We start from the raw sequence: 24,635 nt of genomic DNA, 5'->3' as shown, positions 1-24,635 counted from the left end.
TATGACATCACACAGCATGGAGATTAACATGTCCAATAACATCGTATGTGTCATCAAAATGTTCTAACCCAGGCACAACTTTTACATGGATGATCCTATTTCCAATTTTTAACTACAATCCAGTAACCACCACTACTTGCAGTTACTATTGTTAGTACCTATGAAATTACATGGAATAAAGTTTCTCTACAGCTTCTTATGCTCATTTTTTTTTCTTAGACTAGCTATTGCACTGTGGTTTTTCTGCATACAATCCAGCTTTCTGTAACAGAATAGAATTTTCTGCGTCTCAAGATACATGTTGTACAACAACTATATGATTTGTTGACATTGTATATCCTTAGCCTCACACAATACTTACTTCTTCTGGATGTATGTTTACATAACTCATATTTCCACTATAGTTCTGGATTTGATCAAAGAATAAAGTTTAGATAAACAGGTTGAAACTCTTTCTTTTTAAATTTTAAACTCTATTAAATAAGTAAAAACATGGTGTTCAGTTCCACTCATAATCACATAATTCTGTTTCTACTTCTAAGCTTATATAGTAAACAATGTTCCCCTTTGTAAGTGAAATGGTCTTACTTCTCCCCAGTTCCCAAAGTTCCACTGTGGGCAGGGTCCAGAATCACAGTGTCTCGACTCTGAAGGTTTTGTTGCCTCATCACAGTTACTGGCACTTCTTCCTTCCTCATCTTGACATACTACAACTCGGCGCTGAAATCCACCTGCACAAGTACTAGAGCACTACCAAAACAGGTAAAAATACATTTTGCCATTGCATGATCAAAGAAGTGTAAAATATGTTGGTTAAAACAGCAGCTTTGTTTTAAACCTTAACTCTCAAAACTGAACTTTTCAAATAAAAATGACAACTGTGTAGAAGTATTTTAAATTTGAAATCACAGAAAAATTACACTTAGAATTTAATATATTCTAAATAATAATAAGAACAAGAATAACAATACTTTTTAAAATGAATGTGCTTGTTTTGACCAAATCTGTACTGCAATAACATTTCTAGAAATGTTAACACACATGTGACAGAACAAATTAATATATCTATAAAAATTTCTTACTGCTCCCCAGGGTCCAGTTCTCCATTGATATCCTCCCATGGAAGGACTGTTCCAGTGGTTTAAATTGTCTTGTGGAGGGTGTATTGGGAGGTAACCTGTTTCTGGAAAATGGCTTGGATGGTCATGTAGTTTTGGAACATGATGATAAACTGGTGGGCATGGTGGCATGTTACATTCTTGTTCCTTAGGAGGTCGGCCTTCAGGATCACAGTAATTCTCACTGATTTGCTGATGATAATTGACACAGATGACTTGTCTTGTTACTATTCCACTGTCACATGTAACTGTGCACTGACCAAAAGATTAGTACAGTGTTTGTCACAGAACATTGATGATTAATAAATATAAATACATTTATATTTACTTTTGACAAGAACAAACATATACTTTGCTTTTTCAAGGGATGCAATTTCAATCACGCTTGCAAAAAAAGGAAAAATGAACTCTCGATTTCGAAACAGAGACTTGGACAATAATCTAAATACGCACATCAAAAATTGCTACAATTAATACTTACAGGGGACCAATTTCCAACTTTCCACTCTCCACATGGGCTAAAGCAGCTTGAAATTTCAGCTGGTCGTGGTAAATGAGCACACAAAGACTCATCTGCTATCTCTCCATGAGCATCTCTGCAACTCACATAGCGAGCACGATCGCCCTTCCCACAGGATGCAGAGCACTGTCAGTGAACAATTCAAGGTCATCACATTTTAGGAGACTAAAACAAGATCGTGTAAGCATCTAAAATATTAACATAGTTTCTGTTGGCCTGAAACTGAATTGCATGGCTTTAATTCTCATGAAGCATGTCAGTGTATATAAACAGACAGCATTTAAACTATAACATAGAATAATTATGCAGTTGCAAGAAGCAACAGAAACATCAGTAACTTCCAGAACACTTTAGTTGTTACACAGGGATGCAATATTTACAGGAACTTTTAAAATAAAAACAAATGTTAACAATCCATTTGCCATTATGGTTTGTATTAGCAGATTCCATTGAGCCCCTTCTGATGCCTTTATAGCTGAGAAGTTCAAGGGGGACAATGTAGAACTGCTGAAAAGCCTCAGTTTATGCACTCTTTACTGCTATTTAGTTAAAATAGCTGTGCAAAAATATAACTGCATTATATGCTTTGTTGATTATCTCAAGGGATTAACAGACACATCCACATTTCGTAGATAATTTTAAATTTTTTCATCGCTATCAAGTAAAACTAATTTTCAACATTATCAAAATAAAAACCTTGCACTGAAGAAAATTTATGTAGGAACTGTTTTACTAATGCTTATTTTACAAAAAAAAAGTCAAATTAGATCTTTAAAGACTCCAGCTGTTTAGTATTACTATCACATAAAAGATTTAAATAATATTTTAACATCAAAGATGTTCCAAATACTTAGAAACTGATCAATTACATTTAAAAAAACACTTCCTAGTGCACTGTCAATGATACAAAAACTATTTCACTCAGAACCCCAGCTCCTAGAATTCTGGTTTTTTTCCTGGTTGAATTTGAAGCACACAGTTTGCTGGAAGTGTCTATCTGCTCCTTAAGAAACAGTTTATTTTCTTAAGAACTCCTTTTTAATTTATCCCAAGCAGATTTCAGTCTGAAAAATATCTTAATGAAAGCTTCATGGAAAAATGGGAGAAGGAGTGGAGGGCTGCCCTGCAAGATGTGACTGCTATATTACATACTGGGGTCCATAATCCATATCTCCATTGGGTCACCTTCCCCACATGAACTAGAGGAAGTGAAGTGGTCGATAATTTTGTATTTTCTGGACAAGAGGGCAATTCACATTCCTGTGGGGGTGAGGAAAAAAAAAAACTTTTGAAATAAACACTTTGGAAGAGCCAAATGTAAAGCAAATGGTTAGCATTTAATTAACATATAAATACCATCTTTTACATTTTCCCTGGAGTTATTCAAAGACCTTTCATTGAATTGCTTTGTTTCATTTTAAATGGAGTGTCAAAGAAAATTTATCTCCTCTTAAAACTGCATAAGCAATAACTAATAATATTGTCATTTTGAGAAAGAACAGTTTTGGCAAACTTGTTGGAGAGAAGGAGCATAGACATTACAGTTTCCTGCTTCAGAGCCACAGGCAGCACAGAAGGACCAAGCAAAGACAGTGGCTGTGCTATCCTGTCCTTTATACCTTCAGCTACTGAGAATATAAATTTGCCCAGTTTCAGTCAGTAGCCAAACAGGTACCAAAATTTAAAAATGCAAAGGATAATCAAATCCAGTGTTTGCACATCTAAGCAGAAATAAACTACACCAATTAACTGGCTTTTATAGTTAGAAGCTTAATAAAGAAGCCAGTTGGGTACTATTGATTAAACAGGATGGCAAGCAGTGTCCTTACAAGATTCTACACACTGGAGCTTCCCCTACTGCCAAATAATCACAGGCCTTTGAATTCCTTGAAGTTAAATACTCTATCAGCATCACAGACCAACTTTCAAACATATCTTAAAATTACTCTTCTTTTACTTAATTCCCTAGGCAAAATTTGACTTTTGTGAAGAAAAGCATAGTTTCAGTGTTTTGTTCTCATTCTAGAAGTGATGCCCTCCGAGTTCCCACGCAGAGTCAGTAGAAAAGAGTTGCATTCAGACACTTTTGACAGAGAAGTAGAGAGGTGTTTTTTAACTTACTTGGCTGTCCCTAGGACGAGTGGCAGCATTGCACTCCCTGTCATTGCTCAGGATAACGTGGTACGTCCCAGTAACGCATTTGACTGCGCGCACCTGGTATCCGCGCCCACATGTCACAGCACACTGTTGAAGGCAGGAGTTTCATACACTTGAAATAGAGCTATTTATAACCAAACTTCATTTTTAATTATATTTTCTACTTTGCAACTCTTTCTAGAATGAATAGGAATGACTACTGAGATGGTGTTAACTTCCTTTGTGGCAGACCATCAGGTACTTAACCAGTGTTCACAGTACACCAATGAACAGTGCTTACGCAGGACAAAGGCTTTCTCTCTTTCCCCTTTTCTATCCCCTGCAGTGACTAGGCTGGAGGTTGGGCAGGAGACTGGGAAGGAACACTGCCAGAACAGCTGACCTGACCTGATCAAAGGGACAATCCATGCTCTATAATGTCATGCTCAGCAATAAAAACTGGTGAAGAGAAAGTAGAGGAGGGCAAAGAGAGGAGTAAGGAGTAGCTTCAAATGAATCACTAACTGCAGCTGTTAAATGCTTTTCCCTTCACTACAGAGTTTGACCAGAGTGCACTCAAAGCTGCCACCTAAAACATTAGATGGCTGAAAATATTACGACACAAATCCTATCCCTATAAATGTTGTGGTTCTAACACAAGTACTTGTAAAAACCTGGTTGTGAAGGGCTATTACCAGGTGGTACAGTGGAAAGACTGAAATGAAAAGTTCTACTCCAGTGACATAGATTGGTAAATTACTTATACAAGCTATTTCAGAAAACTATTTTTAATTCATAAGGATTCTCTCATGGGACTGAATTAATCTTTTATTTAACTTTTGCATTTAGCTTGTAGGAATGGAAATTCATGGTCCTGTGATCACAAGATTACATTATGTTAGATAACAGTATGTTTATCTCTAAGGTAAAAAAAGTAAAAGAAATGTCTAAATTAAAAATACACTTAATTTCCAAAGGTATATTTATTCTGTATTTTAATAACAGGTTGTATATAATAAGATAAAGATCAGTTGCTATTTGGTTATGATTTCCCACTAATATCCAAGAAACACTGTTTCTTGGATAAGTATTCTTCTGTTGATTCGAGTAACCTGATCTTATAAAAGCCACATGAAGTTGAGTACCTCATATTCTTAATTAATTCTCATCTATTTACTGACAAAAGTTTCCTTCACAAATTAATTCACTTTTTCCTAGTGTTTTAAATCCACTTCGGTTTACATTCAATGAGTGTCACACAGGGACATATTTTTCAACAGCACTTTCACATAAAGAGATAGCAGATCTTATATCACTGAAGGCAAAAACAAAATGTAACAATAAAATACTAAGTCCTTTTCCCTGCTATTATTAGCGTACACATTTCTATGATTGACTGAAGTACGTTGTAGATTGAAGACTGATCTATATTAATTAAACCTACCGCTTGAATATGCCCACTTACCTATAAATACTTGGTCTTTTACCTGTCTCGTTCATCTAACAGTTTGCTAGCCTCATTTTCATTATTCTGGTGATGTAATACACTGATGTGTAAAACATCTTTGATATTAAGGTTCAGGACCAATTACTATTTTAGGCATTTAACTTCTATATGGGTGTTCCTAAATTACAAGTTAGATAGCCAATAGGACCCTGCAAACAAATATGTGAATCAATTCAATTAAAACAACTGTTAAGATTCAGCTAAAATGTTTAAAAGGTATTGTTTTGTGATTGCTTGTGGCCTGAACTATAAAACAAGAAGCCAGAAATCCTTATGTACTCACTGATCCCCAAGGCCCTACTTGCCAAGATGCACATTCATGAAGTTCACACGGTGTTATTGACTCTGGTCTTTCATTTGGGTTACAGAAATCATCTCTCAGTTGTTCATCATTAAGTTGGCACCAGACTTGACGATGCTTCATTCCTTTGCCACACGTCACAGGACACTGTAAAATTATTATAAACATCACTCTGCAGAGACGTGAATCTGCATTAAGGCTTCAATTTCTTTTAGTAACTTGTTGGGTTTTAAAAATCGCATAAATAACAAAAATATTCCATGAATGTAAGTAGTCCAAAAAACCCTACTTTTTAATGAACTTTTCATTTCCTGTTAGGTTCAATTCAAATGCTAATACAAAGAAATTACTACTAAGATTCTAAAGCAGCAAATTATGAAAACTATGTGCAGATCATTTATTTCCAATACAATAATAAGCACATATATCACAGCGTTCACTGGAAAAATCTTTAAACTGTCCACAATTCTTTTATATCCACCTAACCTATAATAAAATTATTATAATTCTATTAAACATTTGGCTGTATAGTTGTCATTGCTCCATAAAAAAGGAAGGCATGCAAATTACTGCAAATACATTTACTTTACATATCTTCACTACCTCATTTTAATGCAACAAAATTAAGGAGGAAATAAATTCTAGGAGTGTTTTACAGAAGTTCTCATGCCAGTTGTAGATGTGTGATGTGTATCAGACAAATCGTAGGACTTAAGAACTTTCATAACCATGTGGCCCAAAATAAAACAAAACCCCTAAGCACTTAATGCAGCTTATTTTAATACCGATGACCAGGACCAAATGTACTTTAAGTTTTACAAAGTTTCATTACCTCACTCCAGTCAGTAACCAACCAGCTTGGACATAAGAATTCATTGCAGTTCTGTGTTACAACCCTTGGAAGTTCCTGGCATTCTCTGTCAGGAAGATGACGTCCCAAGTTGTTCATACAAAAAGCTTCTCTGGTTCTGACACCTCTTGCACAGCTCCTGGAACACTGTATAGTTATGAAACAGGAAACAAGACAATAAAACCAGGCCCAAATACATTATCAGTCTTAAAGATAAAAGACGTTAAGGATTGCGCCAGACAAAAGCGTCCTCCATTTAATCCACAGAATGCTAATATGTTCATTTGAGATAAATTCAGCACTTTGTATAATAGTTCCAAGATAAAGCTCTAATGAAGAACAAAACTAAAATTGTACAAAATTAAATTGTTAAGTAAATAAAATATACAACTTCAATTACCAGATCATGGCTGCTGACATCCAAAACCAAGCTGCAAAAAAGCTACCCTTTCTTATAAAAATATAAGGAAGTTGCTGAAATATAAAGGCTGGTTTTAGCTGATTCTACATATCATATTTGTCAAACATTGTTTCCTCTTAGTTATTAAAGTAAAAAAATATAGAGGATTAAAAATTTTGTATGAATGCTAACCAGAACTGTAATGGTACAATTATAAAGTTTTAAATCTGTACCTCTGACCATTCCGTGTAGTGCCAACTTCTTAACGTACAGTCACCATGGCAAGGCTCTCTGGCTGGTGGTTTCTGCTGATCAGCACAGTACTTATCCTCCACTGGAGCACTGAGTCCTCTTGCAATAGAGTACTTCATGCAGTGGATCTCAACAGACCGATGTCCTGGGCCACACTTCGATGTACAGTCACTTTTGCCAACACTGTGCCACCTAAAATGACAAACTGTTACAGAAAGCTAGCTATGTTTTAAAAAATATGACCATGGCAATTAGAGCACTCAAAGAATGTACCAAGAATAATAATGTAAATATAGATATGCATTTTAGGGAACAAATAACACTGTAATCTCATGACTGGATTTTGAAAGCAATATAAAAGAATTTGACTTATAGGCTTAAAATAACTTTTTTAAATTTAAAGGATCTCTTATCTTAATCTCCTAGGTGACTTTGAAAAATGTAAGCTATAATTCTAACCCTTCATCCTCTGGATATTTCAGTGTGGGCTATCTTGGAATGCAAAAACACCAGTCTGTTTCAAATTATTTCCTGTTGTGGATACAGTTCTGGTGGAAAATGTATTTCATGCAGCAATACAAGTTTTTGTGCCAGAATATATAGAACAGATACACAATTCAAACAAGAGATCTTGTACTTTACCAATAAAAATTAGAAAAGTACCCTACTTCTATATGGAATTGAAGGTGTAAATATCATGTATAAAGCCACTACACCAATAGATTTAAGGAAAACAAGGAGAGATGGGAAGGATGAGGAAGGTAAAGAGGGATGCAGGGACAGAGGATAAAGCAATCTGAATTACCTTGTTTCAATGTCAATCAATAAAACCATATAAGACCACAATAACTCCATCAGTTAGGAACCTTTTTTACCTTAATTCACACTCTGTATTACACTCCTCAAAGACACTTGGTACAGTGGGTATAAGTTCACATCTTTGATCGGACACTACCACACGATCACTTTTACGTACACATGTCACTCTTCTTCTTCGAATACCTTCAAAAAGCATCAGAAGAAGTAAATAAAGGGCTAAAATAAGAAAGACTGCCTTATGGGTTCCACTCATCAGCTAGGAACTGAGACACCCCATTAGCACAAATTGCTGTACACAGCAGATTCTGCACAAACATGCTCCTTTGTGCAGCTCACTATATTCCAGGTGGAGAACTACCTTTTCCTGTCACCTTCTCCACCTCCCAGCTGTCCTGAGTGGTCTCACAGGATATCAACTTCCAGAGAACTACAAAAGTGCAACAGTCCATTTACTCATCAGGCTAAGTATTCCAAGCACATCATGTATGTCCTGCTAATTAACAAATTTCCTAAACCACCATGTTAACTTAGACATTGTGATCCTTTCCCTTAAAGAAGTAGAAAAATTGATCGCCTAAAAGATCTGGAGTTCTGGGAGAAATACCTCAATTGACAGCTGTTCTTCTAGCACATGAGCAGGTATACAACCAGAAGAAACTCACCATTACATATTTTCAGGCTTTTTTAGCATCTACTAAGAAGAGTATTTGTCAAAAATCTGTGTACATACACTTTTATAAATACACATTTCATAAATGCTGTGGCTTTATTTTTATACAGGAATGGCCTAGAGAGTAACAGCTTAAAACAGTCAAATATATCTTTAAACAGCTTCATCCGATTTAGCAGATAATCAAAAAAAGACAAATAAATGAGTATGAAAGACACCAGACAAATCAGTGATCACCTGGAAGTGGTATAATGGAAGCCTAATGAATATTAATAGACATACAATACCACTGTATAAGAATATATTAGATTTGAGCCAACCTTTTTTTAATAAACTGCTCCTATGTCTCCAAATGTAGGTTTGAATATAGAATTGTACTTCATAAGCAGTAAAAATAGCCAAAAAAATTCAGAAGCTATTCTGAGCTTAAAGACTCTGTGAACTTAAAGGTTACTGAGGGTAACAAGCCTCTTCCTTACAAGTAATGGTGAAAGTCAGAGAACTTAAGATGAGTCCCTTCCTAAATCCCATCAGGTCTTTGGTTCTGGTGAAAAAAAATATTTCATATTACCTTGGCACATCCTGCTGCAATCTTGCCAGGGTCCATAAGGATCCCATGTAAACAGATCACTTCCATCTTCTATCGGGACATTGAATGAATAACGCACATCAGGGTTGTACAAATTCACTACACACAAAACCTTGATTGAGATAAAATAATAGCTGTTTTTCAGTGAATTTGAACATAAAATTATGAACATAATGATCATGTAGGAAATTTTCAAACTTTTGAGAAAAGTAAACATGCACCTGTAAGGTTAGTTCTTCTTCAACTTTATCAGTGCTGTTAATTCGTTCTACGGTATTGTTTGAACCACTGTACTCAAAAATGGCTCCTTGTATATTGATTTCTCTTTTTGACATGCTTACAACAAAATTTCCATTCAAGATGAAATTTCCATGGGCATCTGATAAAGCTGCAAGTGAAATAAAATACTGGAAATAAATTTAGTTAAAAGGTTCTATCAAAAAAAATCTCACCAGCACGTAGCTTTATTGTAGTCAATGTAAAAAGTTGTATCAAACAGTTCAAATTCATGAATTCAACCCTAATAATCAGTACCTTTCACCTGAGCAGTGGTCATGGATTTTCTAAGTCATGCATTTTCTCTGCATTATAGTACTTAAATAATATTTGTTCTTCAATTGCTGACTGCAGTCCTAACTTTTAAATTTGGCTAGGTTCTGCTACTGCAGGAGGAAACAATAATTATTGGTATTTCTGCCCTATTCTACAGCCCACATCCTTGTATTTGCTATAGCTACTTCTAGTGAAGTGGGTTTTAAAAGTAAACTTGAAAATAAATGATTAAGCATTTGTGATAGTAATTTAATAAAATTACATATTTGCAATAATAAAGATTAATGGTAAGTTAAACATTTTTAAAATAAGGTAAAATCTGTAGTACAAGATGTTACTCAGGCATTGCTACATTTGAAATGGAAGGTAATGTCAGGAGGCAAAGGTTGCTTCTGGGCAGCAGGTGACAAGGCAAACATTTTGAGAATTCTGAAGTTTGTTGGCTAGGATGACAATGGAAGAAGAGACAGCAGGCTCTGTCAAATATGCTTCAGTATTTTTTAGGCACTTCAGATACAACGTAACTACTGTGAAATAGAACAACCAAGATTTTTGGTAGGACCTACTTATGAGTTCTTTGTTGCCTACACACACTTGCAAATCTATCAGCATGTGACAACCTTTATACACTTTATGTCCCAGGCACAACAGAAAAAGAGAACTATGAGACAACTAGTAAGTTTGCGGATGGTCAGACTGTTTTGTTCATAAACAAAGTAAATGCTTCCAAGATTTAAAACAATGAATACCTGCATTATTCCTGACCTCACCTGTGGCATTCCAATTAACATGGTGACAACAAAGTAAAGAATTGACAAAATGATGCAAGGTGCTATAATTCTTATTCTCTGATGAATGAACTCACTCACCTAAGAACTAGAAACCTTAACATCTTACTGATCTGCAGAGAGACCCAGGTCAATGAATATAAAAAACAATTAGATATCTTCTCCAATGTCTTTATCAGATTTCTCATAACATACATCCAGAGCAGATCTCTGTCAAAAGCACAAAACCTATCCATCAATATTGTACACAGAGGTTTTTACCAAGGTAGTTGTCATCTTCTGGTTTCCCTGAGTAGCTGTGCTGTCGAATATCAATGTTTGTTGCTCCTTTGGGAATATTTACTACAACATTGTAACCTGAAAATTAATTATATACAAAAATAGTGAAGTATTACTAAATACAAAAATACATTTTCATTCACAAAACCCTACAGTGCACCAGAGACAACCAACACTGAATGCCTTCACATGTTAGGAAGTGTTAGGTTCTCTGTTCAGATATGTGAATGCAATTCTTCACCACTAACATAAGCTCAATCTACTCAGAAAAATCCCTTCAGAGCAGAACTACTCTAGAAGGCAGTCAAGTATATCAAGAGGGACTCAGGAAATACTGTGACTGCTCACAATTTAAACTTTTACAGAAATCTGGGTAAGTCACTTAACAGGAAATATCTCCATTCCCCGTTTACATGATTGAGATAGCTTTTCTCTCCAAGTGTATTCCAAGACAGCACACTAAAGAATGAGCCTTAAATACTAAAATATTGCAGTGTTGCAGGCCATATACATAGGTAGATAGAGCTGTTAAACTAGTCACACTTGATCCATCTTCTTCTGCTTAAAATATTGAGTGCACTCCCTTCAAAATACAAATGCTTCACCAATGAGTCACCACTTCTTGTAGTATCTCTAAGTAATATTATGGTAGCCTTTCCATCAGGTAACAAAATAATGTGCATCAAGATCTACTTTTTAGAAATCGTGCTGCACATAAATCTAGGTTAAAAAATCCAGACATGTTTCTCACAGATGCTAACCACGAATTCAAAATACTTACAGCTGAGAAAAACTGCGTACAGCAAACACTGGAAACAACTAACAAATACAAACATGTAATCTGAGGTATTAATAATTTTTTTTATAATTTCTCCACTTATTTCACTGTGTTAGCAATATTACTGTGGCTTTAGTTGATGCAACTTTGTGGGTAAAAATTTAAATGGCAATATCCTATTCATTTTGTACTGGGTTTGACTGGGATAGAGTTAGTTTTCTTCACAGTAGCTGGTAGAGGCTGTGTTTTGGATTTGTTCTGGAAAATGTTGATAATTCAGGGATGTTCTGGTTATTGCTGAGCAGAGCTTACAGAGTCAAGGCCTTTTTTGCCTCTCACCCCACTCCATCAGCGAGGAGGCTGGGGGTGCACAAGGAGTTGTGAGGGCATACAGATGGACCCCAGCTGACCACAAGGATATCCCAGACCATATGGCATCATGCTGGGCACATAAAACTGAGGGAAGAAGGAAGGGGGGAATGTTCAGAGTGATGGCATTTGTCTTTCCAATTCACTGTTTTGCATGACAGAGCCGTGCTCTCCTGGCAGGACACCTGCCTGCCCATGGGAAGTGGTGAACCAATTCTTGCTTTGCTTTCTGTGCATGGCTTTTGCTTTACCTATTAAACTGTGTTTGTCTGAACCATCTGAATTTTCTCACTTGTATTCTTCCAGTTCTTTCTCCCATCCCACTGGGAGGTAGTGAGTGAGTGACTGGCTGTGTGGCTCCAGCTGGGATTAGGCCATGACAAATTTAATAATTCATTAACTTTCAAGTGTTTTTAATCTATTAAAACTATGCCATGCATTTAAATGAAGACTTAATCTAATTACAGGTCCATCACATTTACCAGCTGGGGGCAGCACTGCAATTGCAAACTGACAAGATGCATGCTCGGGATAAATACACGGTTTGGTCAATCTTTCAACATACTGGCAAGAAAACCAAAACACAGTTAAAAAAGCCCCTCATCTCACACACTGAAGACTTTGTGGTAGTAGAATGAGAGAAGAAAAAATACAGGAGGAAACTATATACAAAACTTCATAGCATGCTGTCAAGGATACACGAAGAAAATAAATCACACACTAGGATGCTGAGAATGACCATTGTCCAGGAAAGCCTCAGATACTCTAATTTGATGAAATAATAATAGCCAACATAGTAATAGTGTGTACATAATTAGATTACCATCTCCTAAAATGGAAGCCAAGTAAATTAGTATTTTGCTGTAATGAACTTTTGATTATTTCTTTACTACTGTTCACACAGTTACTGACAACATCGTAACTGCATGACTACAAGCACACACCACAGGCTGCTATTATCAATTCCAAGTTCTGCCTTAGTAAAATGGCTCATTTCAGTTTGAAAGGGAACCAAATGAAGTTAAAAGAAAAAGATCAAGTGCACATCAGCATACTTAGCTTGTGATCCTAATTCAGAATTTTTTTGGAAAACTATATTTCCTCAGACAACACCTTCAGTCATTAGCCTAGGGATGTCTTAGACCTCCCATGGACATGAGAGTTTTAGCGATCAGATAAATACAATTTATTGTTTGCATGGCTGTATTCCTACTTGAGCACACCCCATGATAATACCAAATGTTCAGCCTACTGTTCATTGGTATAACTCAGTATTATCTCTTATATGCTATAATTCAAGAATTTGAACATAATTTAAAACATTCCACTAACTAGAAAACCAAATAATAACTCAAGGCTTTCCTCATCCCAAAACACAGGGGCTTTTTCCCCTTCAACTTCAATTTGAAGCAAATAAGTCTGTGACAATGGGAAGTCGTTACATCAGAGTGACAGTCTTGACCTTGTTTGCATAATGGCAGTTTCACATAATGGTCACTTGACTTGTAACAAATGTGTGTGTGACAAAATTCGTGTGTTATCTAAAAGCAACTTCTTAGAACAGACACAAGAAAAAATACATGTTTTTGTATGGGAAGGGTAGTTGTATAAATTTTTTGGTAAGTTACGATGAGTCTGTGCCTTCTGTCAGGGGAAAAGAAAATCCAACAGGATACTTGGCATACTTTCCTCTTCAGCAGCAATCCCTTTGTTCTATGAAGATCCTATTTGGCAGTCCTCCAGGTATCATTTTCACTTTACCTGTGGTCTCTTTCAACCAGTGAAGTGTATGAAGGAGCATCAAGACTGATATTGACCTGAAGACTGCTGTCCTTATGTTCTATGCTCTAACTACTTAACTGCACTGCTACACACACAGTAGTCTCTCCACACTTCACAGAAAAGACTACATATAGAAGAACTATCAGTAGCTCTTGTAGAGAAATTAAATCAAATAAATAAAAAATACCAGGGTTATCTGGAACTTTCTCATTCACTACTTGTCAATGAGGAGGAAAAAACATAAATATTGTTACCCCTGTTCTCTGGAAGGAGGAGGGTCACATTTCATAGGTTGTATTTTGCACTCTAGGAGAAAAGGAACCTGATCAGCTGCTCACAAGAGAAACTTCTTTCTATCTCTTTACACAACCAAAATGAGACATTGGGATATGTTCTTCAGCTGCAAAGTTTCAGACTAGAGAATGCAAAGTATAAAGCAGGAAACATACATCCTTTTAAAGTACTTTTACTCTCATAATTTCTTTTATTTTTGGCTTTGACTTTTGAGGCAATTGATTTTTCTTTTCACTTGAATGAGTTAGCATGTCATAGTGTTTGCCTCTGCATCCTTGAGATGGAATGTGACTGAAAATCAAAGATATTTTTGTTGATAGAGGCCCTAAAGAACATACACTGAAATCCTGCTTCCTTAAATGTAAAGAATAATTTCTAAGCCATAGTGAAGTGTACATTAAGATTAAAAAAAAGGCAAAACAAACATACCATAATGAGCACTGTTGAAAGTACCTGCAAGTGTCTTACACGAAGAATTATCACCACCACAGATTCCACATTTGTCTCTCCTTGCCTTCGAATTCAAAACGTGATCACAGCCTGCTTGCTACAAATAATAATAAAAATAAAAGGGCCCAGTGTCACTCAGCCCAATGGAAAACAATGAAAAATAAGTAATGTAAGCTTCCAACTACCCCAAAATATTGTTGTTCACTGTATATATATCTAGTCTTCCTTGGCAATCCATTAAAAACCATCAATTCTGGATGGTTTGCAGAATTGGATTCTGCAATGTAAGGACAAAATAGAATGGTGCAATCCCAACAGACTCTACATGTCAAGATCTGCATAAGAATACATAACAGCACACAAAGATCAACATAATTTATAAATTTTAATTTATATTTACATTAAAAGCCTTAGAAGTCTAAAAGCAGTATGTATATATACACAGTCATCAATTCATTTAAACTCTGTCAATACTGAAAAGAAGCAAAGGAATACACACAGACTGTGCTGGTTAAACTAACATAAGCACAATTTTTGTTTATGTATCTTTACTTGAACTTCCAGAGTTTTTTGAACTATGATAAACAGGACAATTCTCTGGCATTTCCTCTTTATTCAACCATAAAAAAATAAGCTATATTTTCTCCGCATTCTGAATTTGCGCAGTTTCACTGCAATCAGCAAAACCTCAACAAGGCTCGACAAAAAAGTCTTGAATTGTTGAAATGTAGCACCTTGCTTCTCCCAACAAAATTTTGTGGCAATGCCATAGCTGCTATTAAGCAGAGTGCTCAATTGATTTAAGGGTCAGCTCCTCCTGATTTTACAGTAAAATAATAATTACATGAACCATTTACCCTTGGATTTTCTATTGACTATTAACTTCTTTGGTAGCAGAAATGCAATGCTAATAATTGCACAGCATGCTTCTTCCCTCCCTTTGTCTTAATTTTGGATCAGTTTCTCACTGCTCACTTGAACAATATTTACTCTTCCATATGTGAGGCTTAATGAGGCAAGACCGTGGGTCTTCAGATTCAACTATATGTTTTTAACGTAATTGCTTCCATTTCCAGATCTTTAATTTGATAGGTAATAAAATTAACTTAAGTGAACTCAGAACACCATACTTTCAGTAATGTTGATTTGTATTAATATTGAATATGTACTTTACCACTTGTTAAAATTGATTTTAATAATTAATAAGTTTAGATTTAAATACCCTGCATAAGCCTTGAACACAAAGGTCATTGGTTTCTGCTCCACAGGGAGTACCATCAGCAACTCTGTCCTTCAGCTGATAGTAGGAAGTTGTTCCAGAAACTCGGCAAAAAAGTTTACAGCGATCTTTCATAGAAACTGGAAAGAAAATCCAAGAGGTTTCTTGTCTGTTTTAGAAGTTTAAATAAAGTAACATTTTTATTATGTTAATTGAAAAGATGTGTAATTACTTACTACCACTGTATTTTGGAAGCCAGCGAACAGCAGAGGAAAGACCATTGATATTGAAGTGTTTGCCATCAAATTCAGAGCACTGTTGCTCCCGAAAATCTTTTGTGCCTTTTGGACATGAATCAGTATTACATGACCGAAATTTCATCCTGCGACCAACACAGTACTTTCCTTCATTTCTTGGCCTAAAAAAAAGTAAATGTAAAACACACTCATTTTCTAAAATTGCTGTTTTACACAAAAAGTGGCCTCAATCACTGATCTAAAGAGGAAAATCTCACACATCATCCTGTCAGCGGTGTAACTGATTTACACATGCTCAGCTTCTACTGTGCATTCAATTATACCCAAAATAAAACCAATCCTTGTAAAACACTGTTGCTGAGGTGGTAATCTCACTGTTTATTAATGCATTATTATTTTTACTTCCCTTGCAGCTGTAACTATTAACTGTGGGTAAAAGCATTAATAATTTTAATGCTTTTATCAATTTAGCTGAGATTACAGTCATATTTCTACACAAGCAGCACCTCTCTCAGTAATTTGAAATTATTACTTTACAGAGTGACAAAGAAAGAAGACAATTAGGAGCTGGCACAGTCTCTTCTGTACTGTTAATATTGGTTTCACTTTGGGGATCAAAAGAATAAAAAAGGGAAATTGTGGAAAACACCCCAAAGTCTAAAAGACATTTTAACAGTTATAAACCTTGACACAAAATAATTCAGAATTCGTATGTTCTTGGGGAAGAAAAAAAGAATAAATCAACCGCAAATTGATACTATCAATCACTAGAGACTGAAAGAGGCATTTTCTAATGGCAATCTAGTCTACTGCCTCTTACTCATCAGAGAAAATAAAATAATCTGGGCCATTTGATTGAATTTCATTTATCCTACTGAAAGCATCAAGCTGATATGACTTCCTGTAAAACATTAAAACTACTCAGGCATCAGCTGTAGTTCTGCTTCGGGACAAGTTAAGGTTAAAGTTCTCCTTGACTTTTATTACAGAGAACAAAACTCACATGGAATTATTCAGTCAATGTAATTTTCTAATTATAAAGGGAAGTTTTAAATGCCTCTGTTATAATCACTGTTCCTTGTGGGCTGTTACTGGTGGTGATGTTGTGGAAAAGCCTTAAATCAAAGCAAATCAAGTGTTTCACTGAAGAGATTAGTAGGGAATACATGTATTTATTTTGCAGTTCTTACTGCAAAAAGGCATCTTATGTTTAAAGAAACCTCAACAGTTAGAGTAAACCTAGAAAAAAAGACCCTGCCTAGCCAATTTTTTAGAAACATCTGCATGAATGGATAATATTGCAGAAAGACATGAGTAATCTAAAGGTCCTCTGCATATTAGAGTCTGTAAACTTATCTCTTTCCAAACATGGCTGAAACAAGCATTTTTTGTTGGAGATTCAAACTGATTTGCACAGCCCACAAAACCTCTATTTTATTTTGAGCCAATCCATAATTTTCTAATACCTTCATTATGTAAATGTAAAACGCATTAAAACATAATAAAAAATGTGAAACACAATAAAAAAACATACTCTGGTCGATTACACAGCCTGGTGGTGCTCTTGATTCCACCTCCACAAGTTCTTGAACACGAGCTATAAGGTCCCCATGGTCCCCATTCTCCATCTATGGGGCGCAACTCCATTTCTTTGCTCACACAAATTCCATGGCGGCAGTGCTGCACAGTCAACAAACAAAATAAAATTTGTAATTCAGGGCAAAGGTTACTGCCTATTTTAGGCAGAAAAAGAATAAAATTTAAGCACCCACTACTCATATCTGGATCTGGATATTTTCTAAAATGTTCCATTTCCTTTAAGATAACTTCCCCAGTAGTCTTGTTTTTAAAAATGCTATCCAGAGTACTTTGATAGCTAGGAAATCTACTGGATATTGTATACTTATCTGTCTTGTCACTTTATTCAAATACCTCTAAAAGATCTTGAATTCCTGATACATTTTAATGCATGAAGTTCAAAAATACAACTGTCTCTTATATACAAGATTTTTCAGTTTAATTTTGAATTCATACTAATACAAAAAGTGAAAAGTTAAAAGAAACCACCAAGAAAATCAGGGTGTTTTGAATATCTCAAAAGCTAACTATCTAGTGGGATTGTTTGGGAAAAGCAGACAAGCATTTAAGACCTTGATTATGTAAAGCAAGATGATGCTATAGATTCATACTTGAATCTAGAATTTCATACCTATAACAGAAGGTGTAAAATATTTCAATTTATTAACATTTTATGCATTTTAAATTTTACTACTAATTTAACAAAGCAATTAACATTAAAATGGAATTAATAGTTAAATTTTTAAAAAATAATAGTAAAGAAATAATAATTCTTAGAGCAAGATACTACATTGCAATGCCTATTATTTTACTTTATATCTCATTCTCAGTAAAGAATTACCTATTTCCACTAAAAAATTACATAAAGGAGGAATTTTCATTTCATCTGCTGGGATTTACATTATTAAGAAGACAAAGACTGCAGGACTATTTTGTTGTGGTCATGCCAGTTATGAGGCTTTACCACACTGTAATTGTACACTTTTACTGTTTATAGAAAGCAATTATCCCTTTTTCCCCAGAAGCATCAACCTCTTGCTTCTAAGTATTTACTATCCCTGTTCCTGACTGCATATATGTTTCCACTTCAGTGATTATTCAAAAAGTACATGACTAAAAAGTCTAAAGGAGAATCTTATGATGGGTGCATGTGTGACTTTTTCCAAAGAACCCACAGGAACTACCAGGACTAATCCTATTGATGACTTACAGTAGTTGGAATTCTAATTCACTTGTATCCTTTAGAAAATCCCAAGTAGTATAATTGATCACAACACAGTGAAATAGTTTACGTACTAAAATAGAATATTTACGAGACACTTTAATTTCAGTATTATATATCCTGCTGACTTCTATGTGGAAAACGTGTCAACTTTTGTCCTTGACTTCAAACACCCTCTGAGGCATCATGGACTGCCCTCATCTGGAGACAAGACACCGGCCAGGACTGAATATATGGGGTCAGTGTTCATACATAATAGAGAGAATTCTTTATTTTAGATGCCCGTTTGCAGACTCAGGATTAGATTGTCCATTAATTAGGTTTGTTGTCAGGAGGCATTCGGCTAGTTGTATTGACAGGGAATGGCTCATTCCATCTTTCCCTGCAGGAAATATAGCGTATGGATCAGTCACTAGAGCAGGTTATATCAACTCCATTGCTTGGTGTTTCTAAAGCCTAGGCTTTGCCTTTCTGCAAGACAAAACAACTTCAAATTACCTTAAACTCAAGAAGGATTTTGATAAAGTCTCTGGCACATAAAACAATTAAACAACCTCTGATACACAAAAGATTAAATAATAAAAAAGTATTAAACCTCCTATTTTTTACAATTAATTTAAATGTTACATAGAATTTCTTAAGAGTTATTACAAATTTATTGCAGAAACTACCAAGAAACAAGCTTCACTGAACACACAAAAATTGTGTGCAGTCTTTCTGAATATAGCTGACTGGCACAAAATTCAAATCTTGTTCAGTGGCTTAATCACTGCTTAAAATAACTCCTAGATTTTTTTTTCCTTATTAGTATATGCTTTTGTTATATGGATACTTATGTTCACATGCTATCATTCTCAAAATAGGAATTTTTCACAGAAACGGGTTCTCTTTTCAGGCTTCTGCCTAAGTTCCTAATCAAACTTGATGATAAAATTGCCTGCCTGAATAATACCATGTCACACCAACTCTTGCATATAGGCCATATCTTTTAATCTCTGAATGCCTCCCCCTAAGAATATGATCATTCCAGTTGACTCTCAGACCCAAAGAAAATACATAGAACTGTGTAAACAATCCAGTCAATTGGCCAGATCATCACTTAATGCTAAAACTAATGCTTTAACCTAAAACCAGAAAGCCACCATTATTTCACTGCATATGAATTCTCACTGGAGTGCTTACTGTTAGTTTGTATTATTTTTTTTCAAGGTGGCCTTCAGGTACCTCTACATCCAAGCCTTCTAGTACCTAATGTCAAATCCCTAGCAATCAAGGGTAGACTTTCTACATAGTCCATCCATAATAAGAAACATTAAGAACTTGCCTTTCCAAGAACTGTCCTTAGCATCTTAGGAAATAATTTTTTCCGCTATAGGCTGAAGAGTCTAAATCCTCCTTCACAAAATGAACACTGCATTCTAATATAGACAGTGACTTAGCATTTAGGTTCTTCGTCCGTCCAGAAAAACATTTACAATAACTTGAAGGCAGATTTCAAGAAAAGTTTTTAAACAAAATTTTATAGCCACAACAGTACAATTTTGATCCATAAAAATGCAAAGCATATGCTTACATCTGGGATTTTAATAGCTTATTCAACAAACTTGTCTCAGCTATTATTCGGCTGCATTCCTACAGAAGCAACATGATGAAGTCACGGTAGAAAACTCCTGCACCAGACATGTTCCAGATGTTCCTCTGTGTTCGCTTGAATCATTGCTTCACTAAGAATAGTATGATACACAGAGCTTTCATAAACTGAAATATAATTGCTAACATTTTTTTTCTACATTTTTATGGCAAATATAGCATATGTGTCATGTAAAGTGGATATGACACATAATTCCAAACATACTGATTGCAGCAAGTGGCAAGGCTGCTCTAGTAATGATCAACAGTTGGTTTTCTGTCAAAAAACCTAGAAATGCTTCAAATTTGGAATAAATAAACCTATGGGTACCCAAATTTGTTTTTATTAATATTAATCTCCCTATAATAAGCACTTGGAGTCTTTCCTATGGATTAACCTATGATTTGACAAATTGATTTTGAGAGCTTCCAATTTATTTCTAACTGAATTTCTACATTTCCAGGAAAGCAACCTTGAAAGAAATGATTAAAGTGTTACTTGACAGGCTATGCTCAACTTTGACTGAATCAAGGAGAGTGGTGGATGCATGCAGAACAGGACTAGAGCTCCTCTGAAATCAAGCACTTCCCACACAGCCCACCAATACGAGAAGTGGGACCCCAGGTACATAAAAGGAGCTAAACCAGAGCAGCTAATAAAATGAGCATACAAGGCAGAAGAAATGGAGCTTGGAAAGACGTCAAACTGAAGGTGTCACCACAGCATCTCAGGTCTTTATCTCTGTGGTCTTTATTTAAGACAAGTGTACATTTATTACTCAAATTACATTAACTACAAAATCCACACTGTTTAAATTTTTTCAATGTTTTCAACTTTTTCTTGCAAAAAATCTGCATACTTTATTTCTCCCTTGAAACTTCTAATTTTCTGAAATTATAGCTCATAGAAAAATATTTCACAGAAATCCCAGTTTACAGAAAAAATTTATGGTTTGAGTGCATACTTTACTCTGTTCTTACAGTTCAAAAAATCCCCTGCTGCTTTCCAGATGGTGAACATATTCCCCTATCCCCAGCTCTGATAAAATCCATCTGATTTTTGTCATACTTACTTTACATATATATACATAAAGTTATTTATTCTTTCACATTCAACATCTTCATGTATTACATTGATGAGGGAGTCATGAATGCTATGTGAAGCTATGTAATAATTCTTAATAGTAATCAATAAATCAATAAATACCTACCAGTGAATACCAGCAAACACCTCAGAATTAGATGGGTATTTCTTTTACTGTTCAAAGCAATTCTTTGCTGCTCTGCATCCCCATTCTCAGGTGTACCTGTATCCCTGTCTTTTATGCCAAAAGGACTAGGATGAAGTCTTAATTTATTCGATTGCTATTCTGAATATTTTTAGATGCTAGTTCAATATACATTACATATCTACAGCGAATAGAATTGATTGGCATGTCTCTAAACATAAAAAGCACATGCTTTCCAACCCAACAGTTACTTGTATCATGTGAATTCCTTCTTGCTGTTAAAGAGATTTTTCCAAACGTCAGTGACAGTTGGTTTCTTTCAATGTTCAAGTAGCAAACTGCCGTCATGTAGAACACTGGGATATCCCCAGGACACTGAAAAATTTGGGTCAGAATCATATAGCCACCTCCTGCCTCTCCATTCCAATGCTCAAGGAATCAAAAGAATATGGGTATATTTCTATACTCCTCAGGAATCCAGGAAGGATCAGAGTGCAACCTTTTGGAGTGCCTCAAAAAAACATTAATAAACCACTCATGCTTTACTGGGTATTTTTGCTGTTATTTTCGTATCAATAAAGACTTTTTCTGAGAATGCCACTCCTGGAAGAGAGGTGTTTTCAACAATTTTTCTTCTTCAGACGTGGGGTTTTTTTGACTCAGATATGCTTCACTAAATCCAGCTGTTACAGCAGTCCATAGAGCAAGATCCAATAATACAACACATGATGTTTGAAATCTGAGCTTAAAAAGTTTATTCTAAAATAACAAATGTCTTAAATGGATCTTTTCTGTATCCATCATAGCAATAATGTTGTAAATGCCAAAAATAAATCAATTTAGCTTGCTGGAAAATATTAATTACAATTAATAGTCACCATCTCTTATGCCCATTAACATCAGCAGCGACTTACAGTCTGAGCTTGAGAAGAGCTGTCCCTTAGTCAGGAACAGATGACAATTTGTCAGATTAATTAATTGCTGTTCTCTCTTACATCTTTCAGAGGTAATGACCGTAATTAGCTCTTTACTTCCTAGAGAAAAATGGTTCCACTGCGCTAATTACCTAAAATGTTTTTGTATTCTTACATAAAAGAAATCCTCTGATGTTGGCAAATTAGAGTCAATTTAACTAAAGATCACAAATGAAGTTTACATAAAAGATGAACTTCCTTTCTGATGAGTGACTGACTGAAAAATGGGTTAAACATTTTAACACCAACGGCATGCATAGGCTACAATCAAGCAAAGCTTCCACTACAGCCTTCAAGTAACTTTTTCTAATCTCGCAAAACAGAAAGAAGCCATTTGAGACAGTTTACCCACTACATTTGTTTCCACTAAGACACTCTTTTCAAATTCCTCATTAATATTGTCTTACCAAACAGAGAATCTTGTAAGATTAAAAGTTATTGGGGAAAATTTAGAAATAACTGAGTGAAATGTGGCTGCCTATTATATAAGGAAATTAAATTAGAGCTTTTAATAATTTTTGAACATATAAAATTATTTTTAAAAAATTAACATTGCTCCCACATTGCCCCCTGAAGCCACCAAAGCACACTACTATATAAAAGCACCTCAACATAATAAACCACCCACACTTAAGATAATCCTTGTCATACCTTACCATGTAAAATCTCAAAAATATTTATTCTCACAATACCCTGACAAGTAAGAAAACACTTCTGTTTGCTGGTGGTGAAGTAAGACATGAAGAAGGCAGATACTAGACCAGTAAAGAACTTAAGCACCTTATTTTTATTCACTTCCCAAACCACATACAAATCCAAAACTAAAAGCCTCAAATCTTCACTGGAAACTGGATACAACTAGCCTCCACCATTGCTTCTGTTTCTATCGAGGTTCTGTAAGTGCCTTGACTATATCTACTAATTAGATATTCATGACCTTTATGGACATCCCAAGGAAGGCTATATTGTCCAATTTTACAGATCAGGATCCGCATTCAAACACTTGCAAATGAAGAAGCAGTGAGTGGCACCCTTATCACCCAAAAACTCCTTACTAAATAAACCAATGACCAGAATATAGGAAACACAGTTTCCACTTCTTTTTTTTTAATCTGTCAAAGCATTTAATCTGTACTTCAAGCAGCCAGGTGGTCTTACACATTGGGGTATAAATGAGAAGAGAGCTCCTGTTTCTAGCACTGAACAGACCCAATTATCCTGAATTAGGTTACAACAGGAAAGACAGAAAATGAATGCAAGTTATGTGTGCTTAAGGCACTTCCTGGACTGGGTGAAGAGCTATTGACACATGTTTTCGCATTTTCTCTGAAACAGATACAGCGCAGATACAAATATCTGAGACTAGATTCTAATCCAAAGACACCCTCTTTCAAAAAGCATACACCTGTACCTAAGTGATTCATACTTAATTTGTGCTGGTTTAATAAACAGCCTCTACAAGATGAACTGGGGGAAACACAGTTTAAGGATGTCATATTTCAGATAATTTTACTTTGGACACTACCAATCAGGAAAAAAACAACTTGTGCATGCTGAACATTTCAAACAGAAGGAAAGATGTCAACTTTCCCCTGACTTCTTTCACCTATCTTTAACCAGTGTGGCATCTGTAAACTTTCATAATTACTCTGAACAGACAAACTGTGGGGTTTTATGTCACAAGATTACAGAACTAAGAGAAACTGCATGTAAAGTCAGGTAGACAATTTTCACACCATCAGTAGTCTATAGGCACAGTATTGCCACACAGCAAGCACTCATCTTTCTTGCCTACATCCGAAATTGCAAGTACTGAGAAACAAAACAAAGCTTACCATGCCTACACCACAAGCTGTTCCATCAGCCAAAGGCATGTGCTGAGTACGACAACCCTTATGAACACCTTCTGTGCTTGTGCACCATAAGCGTTTGCATTGTTTCTAAAAAGAAAACCAGATTACTTTTGTTGCATCTGCAATACCATTTTAGACATCAGTAGTTATTATTTTTATTTTCTCAGACTGCACACGCTCAGTGTTTGCTATTCTACTACCACTTTTCACAGATAAAGCC

At 35.4% G+C, this 24,635-nt stretch overlaps 1 protein-coding gene across 1 annotated transcript in view; it reads right to left on the bottom strand.

Annotated features, from left to right (window-relative positions):
- The window catches only part of ADAMTS20 (ADAM metallopeptidase with thrombospondin type 1 motif 20), an 85,590-nt gene that overhangs the window by 29,198 nt on the left and 31,757 nt on the right, over nucleotides 1–24,635 (bottom strand). Inside the window, exons 10-26 of the mRNA XM_005419307.2 lie at nucleotides 24,398–24,502; nucleotides 17,465–17,610; nucleotides 15,910–16,091; nucleotides 15,677–15,813; nucleotides 14,434–14,551; nucleotides 10,764–10,859; nucleotides 9,384–9,550; nucleotides 9,145–9,274; nucleotides 7,960–8,086; nucleotides 7,066–7,276; nucleotides 6,415–6,579; nucleotides 5,565–5,729; nucleotides 3,760–3,882; nucleotides 2,791–2,898; nucleotides 1,600–1,764; nucleotides 1,083–1,373; nucleotides 589–750 (exon numbers count right to left, since the gene is read on the bottom strand). Of these exons, the coding sequence (XP_005419364.1) occupies nucleotides 589–750; nucleotides 1,083–1,373; nucleotides 1,600–1,764; nucleotides 2,791–2,898; nucleotides 3,760–3,882; nucleotides 5,565–5,729; nucleotides 6,415–6,579; nucleotides 7,066–7,276; nucleotides 7,960–8,086; nucleotides 9,145–9,274; nucleotides 9,384–9,550; nucleotides 10,764–10,859; nucleotides 14,434–14,551; nucleotides 15,677–15,813; nucleotides 15,910–16,091; nucleotides 17,465–17,610; nucleotides 24,398–24,502 (2,598 nt within the window). The remainder of the gene's footprint in view (nucleotides 1–588; nucleotides 751–1,082; nucleotides 1,374–1,599; nucleotides 1,765–2,790; nucleotides 2,899–3,759; nucleotides 3,883–5,564; nucleotides 5,730–6,414; nucleotides 6,580–7,065; nucleotides 7,277–7,959; nucleotides 8,087–9,144; nucleotides 9,275–9,383; nucleotides 9,551–10,763; nucleotides 10,860–14,433; nucleotides 14,552–15,676; nucleotides 15,814–15,909; nucleotides 16,092–17,464; nucleotides 17,611–24,397; nucleotides 24,503–24,635) is intronic.

The sequence above is a fragment of the Geospiza fortis genome, unplaced genomic scaffold, assembly GCF_000277835.1.
Source record: "Geospiza fortis unplaced genomic scaffold, GeoFor_1.0 scaffold166, whole genome shotgun sequence".
In the NCBI taxonomy this organism is placed as follows: domain Eukaryota; kingdom Metazoa; phylum Chordata; class Aves; order Passeriformes; family Thraupidae; genus Geospiza; species Geospiza fortis.
This window is presented reverse-complemented; position numbering and strand designations above follow the sequence as displayed.